Source organism: Lepisosteus oculatus, chromosome 3 (assembly GCF_040954835.1).
Source record: "Lepisosteus oculatus isolate fLepOcu1 chromosome 3, fLepOcu1.hap2, whole genome shotgun sequence".
NCBI classification, from domain to species: domain Eukaryota; kingdom Metazoa; phylum Chordata; class Actinopteri; order Semionotiformes; family Lepisosteidae; genus Lepisosteus; species Lepisosteus oculatus.
In genome coordinates this window covers 15400605-15414860 of record NC_090698.1, presented here as the reverse complement: position 1 = coordinate 15414860, position 14256 = coordinate 15400605, and the positions used below count along the sequence as shown (strand labels likewise).

General features: G+C 44.2%; 1 protein-coding gene across 2 annotated transcripts in view; it reads left to right on the top strand.

Moving 5' to 3' along the window:
• Positions 1–1379: 1379 nt before the first annotated feature.
• The window catches only part of LOC107076550 (ran-binding protein 3), a 29127-nt gene continuing 16250 nt past the window's right edge, over positions 1380–14256 (top strand). For both annotated transcript variants that reach the window (XM_015340382.2, XM_015340381.2), the window contains exon 1: positions 1380–2000. In XM_015340382.2, the coding sequence (XP_015195868.1) occupies positions 1763–2000 (238 nt within the window). In that variant the 5' untranslated portion in view covers positions 1380–1762. The remainder of the gene's footprint in view (positions 2001–14256) is intronic.

Genomic DNA, 14256 nt, shown 5'->3' with positions numbered 1-14256 from the left:
CGAGCTTGCGCAGCGCTAGCCGACGTGACTTGACACACGTTCTGCAGCGAACTGCCCAGCGCCGGCCAATCATCTTTCTGCGTATGAGTACAGACCGTCCAGACGCGTCTTGTGATGTTATTGATCTTGCTGGAGTGTCTTCGCCAAGCTCACCCCCGGCTGGTGGCAGACGTGCAGGCCCTTAGCGAACTGCGAGCCGAGTCGTGCTGTACTTTACTCTCATTGACCTGTTACAGGATCAATGTTGACATAACCTTGCGTCAGCGCGACGTTTTAAAAAAAATAATATACTGGGGAGCGGACCGAGCGCACACGCTTGGCTTAACACGAAAACAAAAATGGTGTGGGAGAAAATATTGTAAAACCAAACAAATTGCACTGACACGAATTGTGCGCACATCTTTTATTAATGATTTTATTTACACGAGACACTTTTACAAGGGGGAAAGACTGCGGTCTCAGATAAAGGGCTAAACTTATCAAAGTCAATGTGAGGTTAATAATAGGTATTACTGCAAGTGCTATCATGTTATGGTAGTTTACAGTACGAAAATGATCAAAGCAACCGTGTCACTGACTTGACACCACCGCCAGCACAGTATATTAAGCGATCTGAAGTCAATTTTTAAAATGAAATCATATTTATTTTATTTATTTATTTTACGACAAAGCAGATCATTGCAATTCTGCTTTCAATTGCTTTAATAAGACGTTAGTGACAGTCTGACACCGACAGGTGAATCTTGGTGTTAAAGCAGAAACAACCTGCAGAGCGATTTCTATAACCCACCTAACAGCACTAGAGCTACAGTGCATACGCTGTAAACGGATTTCTTTGTGGGTTGTTGTATTCAAAATACCAAAGGCGAGAAGGCCACGACCTCATTCGCCGGCGAAGGGCTGGGTGACAATGAAGGCCAGGTCTCACGGTCTGCCTTGTGGATACCAAGGGGGCACGAAATTTGTGAAGACCTTTCTCAGTTATCCGCCCTCCAAAATATGACACAGTGAATAATCGGAAGTATATGACATTACATATTGTCCAACTTCTTTTCCCAAATCACGGCCAAGTCGTGTAGTTTTCCCCTTGCGAGCTGCGAAACTATTCTGTATCCTTTGAAGTTTTTTTTTGCAGCTCCTCGAAAGCATCGCCAAAATACAACAACCTTTGCGAAGGATACTCTTTTACAAGCGCTTTGCATCCGCGGACGAGGTCAGTTCAGCACAGGGGCGCCTTTTACAAATCTGCGAGCGCCGGTCTTCGACCTCATCTTTTAAAGCCCCTGTACAGCAACACTGTACGCATTTAGCCCGGACACGGAGTACACGTGCTGTGAGCCTCAGACCCGCCCAGCAGCTCATGTCACCGCCGCCGCGAATAATCGCGTAGTAAGCCGTGGCCACTTCTGCCCATTCACTTACACCTTCACGGTAGAGGGGATGTGCGGTGCAGATATTCTGGTAGTGTACAGTGAAACGCTCTAGGATATATTTCATTGCAACAAATTTCAGACGTTTTGCTTGCCTCTTATCATTTTCGGTCTTGCTAGAAAACTACTCGTGCAAAAGGAGAGTAGGCGTGTGGAGTTACAGCCCTTGGAGTTTTGGTTTGACATACGTGCTTTGCGTATCCCATTTTTCTTACTTTCTGATTTTTAGGGACAAGTAATTGTACGAAAGCAGTTTTTTTTTGGCGGCGAAAGGAATTTGTCCTTATCTGCCGGGCAGCCGCTGTGAAGAATCGGATTTGCATTTAGGAGAAATGAGGGGACATCAAGTCGGCACTGGCACGGATCCTGTTCTGTGCCCGGCGACAGAGCCCCTGTCTCCGGACCCCTCGGCTGACGCACCCCGTCCGGTGCCGAGCCACAGGTTCGGCAACTCGCAGTCCAGGTTGAAAACGTCTGTCGCGTCTTCCAGGGAAAGAAACTTTGTTGTTCGCTGCTCGCCCAACCCGCGAAGCAGCTGCGGGTCCTACAAAGCGCACTCCGTCAACAAAGGTAAGAAAATTCTAGAAAAACGTTTATCCGTCAAATACATTGGTTGTCAAAACTTAGAATGCCTTTATCTTCGTTTGATAATAAGCCGGAACGTATTAAGTCTGCAATTCCTGCTAATTTCCTGTGAATCGTCCAGTTTCTCCTCCCTGATACTATTTAACATTTTTTTTCTGTTTGTTACGGTCTGTGTGCCTGGTATTGAAGAGCAAAACGCTAAACTTGAACCAGTGCAATGAAAGAAGCCGTAACTGTCAGTCCTAGTAACTGTCAGTCAGACGGAGACCCCCAGGACAGAGCTGGCTAATAAGGTCTCGTTTTAATATCTGAAATAAATGTTTCGCCAATATTGTTCTGACAGCAGATGTTCACTTTCCACAGTCTTTGATAATTATTGCCGCTTAAGACGCTACAGTATCTGCGCAGTTATTGTGTAGTCTCTACAGTCGGAGAACGCTCCTGAAATTGTTGCGGGTTTATCTTTACATACGAAACTCATTCTCTACAGATTGAAACCCTTTCGTTAAAAGGATAACCAACATCCAACATCTGAGAGGTTCCATGTATTTTATCACATGTAGTTATGTGCCCCATCTCTGATTTAACGCACTCGTTTGGCAAATTAAGGTTCATCGGCCCATCTGCTATCTGAAAACACCTTATTACACAGGACACAAGGCTGGTCAACTGTCTGGAGACACTAATGTAGCAGGGGCACACATGCAGAAGCACATAGGAGTATTTAAAAGCTACCAACTAAAGTATCCCACATGCCTTTGAAAGCTGAGAGGACATTGGAGCACAGAGAGAAAGCTTACATGGACCTGGGGAGAACATGCACACTCCATACTGAAGGATGTCCTAGCCTAGAATCAAGAGACATTGGTGGATATTATTAATTGGGCATAATTATAATATACTTTTCTGTTTTGACAGTGTTAGATTCTGTCATACATGTCCAATTTTGTATTCTAAACCCCAGAAAAATAGGCTCTTTTAGCAAATACTCCTATTACTGTTCAGTTCTGTATTCTTTTGGCAGCTCAAAGATTAAAGGCATTTCATGAAGTTAGAAGATGAGAGTCTAGTGTTAATGCTTCTTTGCTAGGTGCAAACGTTTGTTACAGAATCTCCTGAATGCTGTGTTGTGTTGTTTGTGTCACTGTTTATCCTGAACCCTATAAATGAAGGTTGAGATAAGAGCTCAGTGTTGGTTTCCTCCCATCTGTAAAAGTTCAGCACTGATTTTTCTTAGCTGAGATCAGGCGTATGCCTAGTCTGGCACACTTCAGCTGTATACAGGTACTTCTCACAGATTCCGCATGTGGAGAGAACCTGTTTCACATCCAGAGCTGAGCTCTCGTGGAAAGAACAACATTCATGTACTGTATGTATTCCTTCTCAAACTGCAGCAACAGGAGCTGCTTTTGCACTTGATGTTCGGCAATCAGCTCTCATAATGTGCCCCACATACGCCAGGGTGCTCAAGTAGAGCCAGTTTACTAATTAAATGAAGCATGACTGCTGTGGCTTGCGATCAGCCTAATCCTATTGGGAAAACGAACAAGTTCACAAACAGTCATCACCAGCGATTTGTCCTGAGCACGGATTGTCTGAAAGCATGGGGTTTGGCTTGGAGAGATGCCTGAAGATAAGTCCAGTGCCACCTCACAGACCAGTCCAGGCTCTTGGAATGGATGCCCAGGGACATCTGAGGTGGTATACGATGCAGGTGTTTGTCCGGGTGTGTTCTATGTTGGGGTGTCAGGGTCAGCCAGGAGAGGGGTCGATCATGCTGGCACTGGAGCAGACTGGCGCCCGGCATTATCCCAGTCCTGCACTGTCAGTCTCAGTGTTGCGTCACCTCCTTCCGAACCCACAGGACCAAAATCCTGTCTGGGCATTATCGTGGCAAGACCTGTGCGTGTGGGTGGTAGAACACGCCACTGGCGTGTAGGAAGGTCATGTCTTTGCACACAGCTTGCAGACCCCCTGGCACTGGTAACTCTCTGCTGTTTCAGCCTGGACATGTGGACTGGAATCGGGACAAAAAAGGAGTTTTGACTCTATGCTTTAATGTGGCAGATTTCTAATTGCTTTTGTTTATGTGATTGTAATAACAGTCTGAGGTTATTCCAGCACAAACAGATCATAGGACTTCCCAGCTTCTAGTAATTACAGGAAATTGATGTTTACAGAAGTACCATTTTCAACTTGTTTCCCTTTCACGTGCTTAACCTAATGCAACAGAAAGCATGTATTTGATGCATCAACAAGTAAAGTATTATATTTATCAATTCATCTAGGTAGTTGCACCACACGAGTAGAAAAAGAAGACTCTGCTAACTGTATTAGTTCTTTAGGAAATAAAATAATCTTTTTTATTACGACTGAGTTTAACCTTTAAGGAAGCTTGGTGGCAGGGTCTTTGCTTTAATTTGAGTGTGCTGAGTTAATGTTTGTGTTTGTGAAACCCATAGAAAAAAGAGTTGTGGATCTCTCAGATAAGATATCACCCTGGCCAGCCTGGGACCTGATAATCTAGACTGCGCCCCACCTCCCTGCCCCCACCTCAGAATTGACCCCTGCACAGTGTCCTAGGCACGTACAGCCCCCTGGCATGGTGCTCTTAATTTTCACCTGCGCTGGTGAAGAGACCAGCGGAGGGCAGTGAGTGCTGCTACTGAGAATCACAGGGAGATAATCATGTCTGACTCTGGTCCCATTCTCACCACCTGGGAACAGAGCCCCGCGCTGGGCTCCCACAGGCAGTCATTTGGACGTCAGTCAGTTCTTATTTCAGAGGAAGGCCCTTTAGAATAGCTCATGCCGGTGTTCGTCAGGGAATGTGGGACGTTTCCACTGAATTGCTCTGGGGGGTGTGATGTCACCTAGGTGACAGAATCCTCTTATTGAAATGATACTGGATTAGGGCAGCCGGCCCCAGCTCCCTGTGACACACACTAGTCCACTCTTATGGCTATTCTTCACTGTTGCACACTGTCTTCTCCTGGTTACGCCTGCTGAGTACTATATTGCTCTGCATTCCTTAAGCCTCATTTTATTGTCCATGTGTCACCATTTCTGTGTGTCCTCCTGCCTTGCGCTGTGTAAGGTATCACTACCTAAAATCCGGGACTGCACAGATTTATTAAAACCACCTTGTTTTTTCCACACTCGCATAGGCGATGGCTTTTAGTTTTCAACTGATGCCCTTTAGCCTTCATGACGAGATGGTGTAGTAAATTGATCTCTTCCATGCTGGCGTGTGGGCTGAGCTCAGTACGGTGCACGGGGCGGTGTTTACAATCAATGGGCAGATTGCGCTATAGCAGCAAGTCTCCTTGGGCAAAGGCATCACCAGCAAAACCAGCAACAGAAACAATAATAATGTGATAAGCCTTAAGCGATGTCCTGCTAGCAAAGCATTCTTTTTCAGTGACATGTACCTCCTGTATCATCTCCCAAGCCTGCACAAGGCATGGAAAAGAATGGCTTTAAAGAGCAATGGAATGAGGTTTGAAACAGCTGGACTGCTGATATCCCACTCTGTAAGAAAACCTATGTATGTATTAACTGCAGTAGAATAGAAGGCATTTTGACAAAGGTGAGGTGGATGAGTTGAAAGTAAACAAGATTTTTCCCTCTTCCAGATGTAGCCATTAGGAAAACAGGCTTCATTAAGGACTTTTCCTTTGGAAGATCACTGCTGAGCTACTTGTTGTCAGTCAGTGATGTGTCCACATGACATTTTTGCAGTTATATCACGAAAACTGATTTCAGTATCAAAGTGACCCGCATATGAATCACGGTACTAAACACAGTCATTGCCTGTTTTTGCACATGATCTGCAAAGGGCCGGCAAATGTGTTTGAATTGTAAATGGTGCTCCATTTACAGAAGGCTCCCTGAGTCAGTTTCACGTGATCCAGGCATCACACATTATTATACCAATGAGGAGAAATAGCTGTCTAATACTATCCTGACCTCCTGCCTCTGTGGAGGTTTGCTCAAGGGCACAGGCTTGATCACCCGCTTGTATCTTGCAAAACCAGAACAAATGGCTTTGGTGTTTCCCAGTAATTTGTGTAAAGGAAGATTCATCTGTACTCAGGAGTCCCACTTTTATGGACAAACTCCTGGTACTACAGGTTGCAGCTATTTTAATTTGTCACATGACACAGACATGACCATTGCTAGCAGTAAACCTTCTTCAACACTGGCTTTAGTTATTTCTCCTCATCTTTGGTTATTCAGCTTTATATTGTACTGAGTATTTCACCTGGAAAACAATACACATATTTGCAAAGCAAAGGATTTGTCAGTTGAAATGAGTAAACGTTGCAATTGGTCCTGCCTTATTCTCAGGATACAGAATCCATTATGATAGAAAGGCACTGACCGAAAGGCACATGACATTGTCCTACTGACTCTTAATCTCTGCTGAACACGTTTTTGGTGTTTGCTTGGCCAGAAAAGAGTACTATGAAAATACGAATGTAGAGTACTCAACCGAATGAGTTATTTTTATCTCAAGAGATAACAGAGGGGTCCTGCTGCTCCATTAGTGGAAATCATAAATCAAATTATGTTTTAGTGTAATAATAACTGGAAATCTAACAACTTTGGACAGTATATTGTATCTAACTAGTTTATAACAAGAGAAAAGACTCAGACTGATAACTGAAAAATACAGAGCACTATTTTTAAGATTAGCTGAGCATCCATGAGTTGCCTTGTGGAATTTTGTCATCCAGCCAGACTGTGGTTAGTCCATAAATAACCAGTTGATGGTGTGTAAACTACGCAGAAAAGTCAAAGTCAAAGGAATGTAGTCTGAAGTCAAGAAAGCAGAGGCCTTCAGCTGCCGGATACGAGTGTAGCGAATACACCCCTGCGTATAACAGGGATCTCAGCCAGCCGGGCTGGTGGAGGTCTCCCTTAGCTCAGCCGGCAAGTTCCCTGTTGCGTGATGCCGGAGACCCGGGTTCGCGCCCAGGCAGTGAGGGAAACGTTACATGAGGATAATCAGGCGTCAGCAGTAAAGGGTCTAGAAATGTGCTGGTACTGTATGTTGTGGGAGGTGGATAATCAGAATCCTGGATTCCTTCGAAGAGGGTCTCCTTCCCGGATATCTTCCAAAGGCCTTCCTGCTCGCCCGTGCGCATCAAAGAGGTACCTAAGAGCACAAAGGAAAAAAAAAATGCTGATTGGCATGGAAATAAAGTTTCTATGTGACCTTGGTGAGCCTGCTCCTCCCTTGCCTTGAGTCACTGGGTTTATCGGCTGGAAACTGCTAGCTGGGTTTGAGCTGGGCGAAGGGGCGTGTTTGAATAGGGGGTATGTAACCGGGGAGTGAGCCATGCTGGGGAAGATATTGCTTCATTCTGAGTTACTCGTGATGCTATGCAGCAGAGACTTTTACCTGCTGATACTGCCTGTGCTTGTCAAACAATTTGATCTCATATTGCTTCTAATACTTTAATACCCATGGTGATGCCTCCTCAGTGTTGTGCCTGGTGTTGTGTCCCAGGGTTTTTGCATTTTGTGTTCGTTCTGTAGGCTTCTCACTGTTGCACATTTTAAGGTGGGAAAAAACACTGAGAAAAAAACAACAACTAAAAAACGAAGTGAACACATATGACATGAACTAATCCCAAGTCTGATCAGCTGTGATCCACCATTTAGGTTAGCTCTTGACGTGCCTTTTTCTAAAATCACACAAGATGAGAAAGAGATCACCTCTTTCTGCTGAAAAATACCTTTTGCAAACAAATGCGGCAAAGTTTTAGTCACTGAACCTGTCAATTATGAAAGTAATTTACACAGCTGATTTGTTTTAAAAAAGAAATGGGATAATATTGAAATAAGAAGCTCATTCACCTCTGCATCTGATGGAAACCCCTCTGATTTGCTAAAAATGTAACAGATATTATTGTGCACATCAATGTTTTCTACTTTTCTTATACTTCCTTGAGCTGTGATCCTCACCAGGAAAAGTGAACTGAAAACTGATGTACTGATGAGTATACTTTTTGAGAATAACTATAAAAGGAAGAAGCAGATGTGTGCTGTAGAAGTAATCTACAATGACATTCTCTGAACTGCCTGCTTATTATTAAATGTTTTGGTCAGAACACATTGATTTGTAATTTGATCTGTCACATTTTTAACCTCCATCTTCATGTAAAATATATGCATAAGAGCTTAAGATTGTTCAAATCAGCAGCCGCTGCACAAGCTAAAGGTGTTAGAGTAATCAGTCGATTCTTAAGTGGCGGTATCCAGTGCTGAAAAAGGAACGCAACTCAAGAAAACCCTTTTTAAATGCCAAAAAGCAGCGCTAACCACATGAAAGATGGCTCTAGAATGAGGACTGATCAAAGGCAGGTCAGCTCCTTGAGTTCCCAGCCCTGTTCCCCAGCAGGATGGCTGATGTCCCAGCTGCAGCTGTGTCCAAGAGATCTGCAGCCAGCACAGGCCTGTGCTGTTGTTTCCTGACGCGGCGTGAATCTAGCTGGGGCCGGTACAGCCTAGTCTGAACCGGAGCCTGGAAAGTGCTCTCTGGAGTCGAGCTCCTGCTCTTGCTGACAGCGTGTGGGAGGGTCCTCATGCTGGGCAGTGGCCTACTTTTGAGCAGAGGAACTGACTGGAGTGTTTCATAGTGCATTTATAGCTTGCCAGAGGCAATGCTCACGCCTTCGCAAGCCAATCAAGATTCTCTAGGCTGTTGAGGAAAATAGAGAACAAAACAAACTCTTGTGGAATATTTGCAAGCCATACATTTCATGCAATTCTGAATTTCCCTGTGATCTGTGTATAGTTTGTGTTCATCATAGAGTGTTTAGTCAATAGAGGCAACCAGTCTCTTTGTGCCACCTTTTCACAGATATGCAGACGTATGCCGTTGGGAAAATTCCTGTTTTTGTGAGTTCGAGTGGTAACACTAGGTCTGTGAGCAGAAGTTCCCTTGCTGCAACCCAGGGTTTCAGCATAACCATATGCTGATCTAAAGTTAATGAAAATAACTTTATCTCCTGACTACATCAAACTCCATGGCGCATCAAGGTATTGGGATGGGAGTTTCGTGGGATGTCACAGTAGTTAGGTTAGTTACATTAGTAGCATCATATCTGTTCAATGCGGAAGTGAATTGCACAAGACAGTTGCAGGGGCTGCAGTTTTATCTGGTTAATGTCACTTGCCTACAGAAGGTACTCACTGTCAAAGCTTCATCACTAAGAAGGCTCAGACCAAAAACTGATGTTAACCATAAAACAAAGATGCTCACCCTACAGTATGTCTAGCCTCACCATGAACAATTTTGACTAAACCAGCAAATGTGAAGTATAGCATTAACTGCTGTGTAATTTTGTGTAATACCTGTTCTAGACCTGGTTAAAAAAAGCCTAATGTTGTGTCTGAATCAGGTCTCTACTTCTCCTGTATAACAGTTCAGGTAGAGACTTGTGCCCACAAAGAGTCCGGTTGAGAAAGAAAACATCTTATACATGTTGTGCTGATTCACTCGGTAGTAGGAAGTTGTTGCTGTTTCAATAACAGTGGAACAAAGACAGGTTTTAATTAATCGTAAACAGAACAGAACTTTTACTGTTGAAAAAGCATGTTTTATATTACAGTCCTTTAAGGCCTGTGTTTGTATTGGAAGAAAGGGAGAAGAGAGAGAGAAAGAGGAGATAAGAGAGAGGCAGTGAGTAAGCACACACTGTTTGGTAAATGAGTCTTGTGAAACACATCTAATCAGGATTTACTGTTCGACGTGCACCATTGGCAAACTGACGCAAAGTCTTTTATTCAGCTGCTTTGAGGCGCTTGTCTAAGACCTGGCTGTCAAAAAGTCTTGTTTCGGGAGTATTAATGTCTCACTACACAGGCTGGCTTTCCACCCTTGGCATCCTCGTCAGGGGCCTGGTATAGGATATCAAGTGTGCTTCTGATCAGAAGGAACCAGCTGCTGGCTTCTTCTCAGTGACTTTGGACCTTGTGGTGGGAGTTGGAATCTTGGTGCGAAAGGGTTAAACATCTGCCTGAACATTTAGAGTGTCACTGAGTTCATATAGAAGCTATTCGTGGTTTATGTTTGGTTTGGTCAATGCCAGAGAGTCAGAGCTGAGGGGCAGTCTTCCTTGAATAGAGAAGAGCACAGGCATGGCTTCAGAGTGACAGACACGGCAGATCTTTAGTTTTAGCTCCAAGCGGCAGCTTAGCTTAACTTCTGCGTCTCTTTAGGGTTTTGAAAGACAAGTCCAGGGGGGCTACATGTAGAAAAAAGCTATAGGCACGTAGGGAAGAGATATCACAACATTGGCTCTGGATGCAATGCAGAAGGCTTTTCATTTTGCTCACTTGAGACTAAGGGCTAATGACAAGTAATGATGAGTAATGATAGTGATCACGTTCTTGTTGTGGAATGGTTTCTGTAAAGGTAAGCCATGTTTCTTAGACTTCTTCAAGAAGTGATCTCCTGTTACGCTAGGAAGCGTATGTGGAAGTCACTAAAAACAGATGGATAAAAATCTTGTTCACTGGGTATTGTGAAAAAAGATCATATGTTGCTGGTGCACTGTCTAAAAAATCATTGTGTTATAAATCCACATGATTTCTGTGCATGAAAGAGTTAAAATGCTGTTTCGCTTAAGATTCAGTCCAAGCCGGAATCTGCAGGCAGTTGTAAATTGTGGTGCAGACTTGGAAAGCTGCACTCGTGTGTGGTGACACATTTTACAGAACAAAAACAACCAACAGCAGTAAAGCCTTCTAAAATCATAACAGCTATTTGCGGGAAAGATTTAGTTGGATAACTTTGCACACTGTGAAATCTAGCAGGAAATAAACTGGTGGCCATAACAGGATGAAAGTAAAAACAGGAAAATATTTGCCATGTAGCAATCAAGTACTCCTCCTTGTGGGAGGCTCTCCCCCTCTGATTGCTAAGCGTTTTTAATATACTGTAGGACTCAGTTGACAACAGATCCTCATTTGCAATGAAAGCCTGGAGGGCACCCATTCACCCAGCAGAGCATGGCAAATTATGAGGAGTATATTGCTCAAGGTTACGCCAGCAGTGCCATCCTGGTTCATCCGTTTCATCCTGACAGGTCTTACTAAATAGAACTTGCACAGGCCTGAACGGCTATCAGAGTGCGAACACTCTCCATAAAGAAGACAACAGAGTAAAACAAATGCATTTCCGCGCTCCTTCTTTGGGTGTTTTAACCCAGACGTGGACATAAAAACATTTGCTTTTTGCTTTTGCTGTGATATGCATCAACTGCAAATGCATAGCTGGGATCTTTGAAAAAAAATAGAGCTAGCTGCCCTGACTGGAGCATGAGTCTTAAATAAGAAAGTGCTCTGGGAGAGTTAATGTCAGTTTGTTTTTTTATTTTCCAGAGGCATCTGGTTCTGGTAGAGAGTTGCCTGTAGGTGTGTGCCCTGCTGTTGCTTATATCAGCAGTGAACAAGGATTGCAAGTCAGTGCCCACATCATGTACAGTATCAGGACATCTGATATATACGGTACCTGGGCTCCATTATGTTAGGCAAGTCTTGATGTTCCTCTGCTTGTATCCTTCCAGCCCCAGCTGTGGTCCTTGGTCATCCCCAGTCTGTGGTGTTTTGTGTTAGAACTCAACACTAATGTAAAGAATCTACTAAACAATACAGATTGCAAATCCCATCGGAATTTCCCCTCCAGGGGAAACACTATGTTAGCCAGAATGAGCAGAGCTGCCTCTTCCAGGGTGTATCATTTACCTTTAATCTTTGCAAACAGCAATTCAGTCCAGGGCAATTTCTGTGCCTGTTGCAGATTTTGGTTTAACAGATTATGTCTCCCTTGCTTGTGTGTATGTGTGTGTCTATGGAAAACCACACAAGCCTGTTGGCTCAAGTATTGATTTTAGCTGTCTGGGTTAAGGTTGAAAGTGTCATTGACCATGAAGAGCAGCAGTAATTGTGATAAAAGCGTAACCTGACCTCTCTTCTCTCCCAGCTTTTACAACTGTGACACCACTTTTCTTAAAGGTGTAGGTGTTGCAAAAGCAGGACACACCTTCTTTCTCCTTAAAAGAGGACGTGTTGCACTGGGTTTTCATGAAAGGGAGCTCAGAAATAAAATAGGGCTTGTCTACACGTCAGACTATCGAAAAACGACCTCATATTTGCAATATTACAGCACACAGACAATGACCAAACCAGCAGGTGAGGTATGTAATGCAATCAAAGGGACAGCATCCAGTCTGACACGTTGCCACAGACTTGCAAACAAAGAGAGTCCAGTCAGGTGCAAGAGAAAACGGGCGACATCATTAACATTTTGACTAAGGGGCTGCCCATTGGTCGAAGGCAACAATGCACAAAAGCTGTCGCACATCTTTGCTTACTGCAGTGGCAACAAATCCTCCAACAATCAACGAGTCACAGATCTGTATGTTTCCAGCTCTTCCGTAGGAGACCTCCCCTCTCCCGAGATGGAAATCTCATGTTAAAGAGCAAGTGTCCAGCCAGTTAACCTGTGATCTGATGTAACAAGGTAGTCACATTCCGATACAACGGGGCACAAAAGAGATGTTTGAGAATAACTAGGTGCAAAGGGACATTCTTTCATTCTGATTCTTTGACCCCACTGCAAGCCCAGTTTTATTTTGTTTTGTTTTGAGATCTTGCATGCTTTCTTACATCAGGGGAGAACATAGACAAGAGAACCTGGAAGAGCATATTTGGAAATGAATTACTGTAGGTGGTCCTTTTGTTCATCTAGACACGCTGGTCCAGTCTGTATTTGATCTTGCCCTTACCATGAGCCATCGTGAACTCAGGACATCAGACCATGAGAAGGGTTACAAAAAAGAGGAGGTGAATAGGCCTGTTTAGTGAACAGGGCACCTTGATATCAACCAGCAGAGTTTCAACATTAATGCTGAGGGACTGAACCCAGGAGGACTCAGTCCTGATGTCAGCAGGGTTGAAAACCAACAGGCCAGATGAAACCTTTCGTTGCTCGAGAAGATACCGGCAAACATGAAGCTTTCGCTCAGAATCCTTCTGAGGTCCCGCAGGGAAAACTGTCTGATCCTGAATGTATTAACTCTTGTTCCTGTGTTGTTGTAATTTGAGGGAAAGGATATTAAAACAAAACCCTGTGTGTTAATTCCTGATTAATGATTGAGGTCTGGCGCTAATGAGGTTAGGAGATTATAGAAGGGTTGTGCTGCTGGGGGAAAGTGGCAGATGTGCCTCACGTCAGAATGCGCTGAACTTAAGTAGAAGGTTCAAGTTAGTCCCCTCCTCCCTTAAGGTTACTTAAGATACAGATATGCATTTGCTGGCTAAAACTATGCAAACCTCCACCAGATAATGCCCTTTAGCACATTGCAGTCTGATCTTGTTGGCTCTGTGAATCACAGCAGCACTGGGCCTGGTCAGGACTAGGATGGGTGACCTCCAAGGAAAGCCAGTTTTCTCCTGGTAGTGGTGTTGGTGGTCCAGTAGGTGGCGCTCTTGCCACTGGACCAGAATTTGTAAACCCACGTCTCAATACCGAATCTGGGGACCGTGACTGGGGCTGTAAGAGGTGCTGTCCTTTGGATGAGACGTGAAACTTGGGTCATGGCTTCTGGGTCATTAAAACGCATTGAAACTCACATGGTCACTCTGGTGTCCTGGCTAAACTCCACTCTGTGCTGTACAGTCTGGCCTTCTCAAAGTTCAGCTGTTTAAACAGTTTCTCTCTTCTTCACTTCCCATTTCTGCTGCAGAATAGCAGTATTGTGACATCCACGTGGGGCTGCAGATGTACATAGTATGGATGTCCTGCATGTAAAGACATCCCCTGACACAAAAACGTTATACAGATGCAAGGACTTATTACTAGTTTAATGGCCTGAGCCTCCGTAAGCAGTGTCCTGTATTTAAACATGGTTCTGAAATATTCCAATCCCTGTTTTATCGTAGTCTTCTCACAGGGAGCTGAAAGTTCAACCAGTTCCAGCAGTGTTCAGCAGGACTGGCATCTGGGGATTGTTGTGGCCAGGCAAGGTGATAGACTTCTGTGGTCATGAGAATTGTTAATTTTAATCTGCTCGACCTGTGCATGTCCCTGTGGACTAGGTGTTCCAGTGTCCCAGCTGCCACAGTTAGACAGTGCTAAACCAGATGGTTATTCTTAGACCAGTCCTACAGACAGGTTTGATCTGGAGTGGTTTAGCCACACAGCCAAGATCCCTGTTTTCTGTTG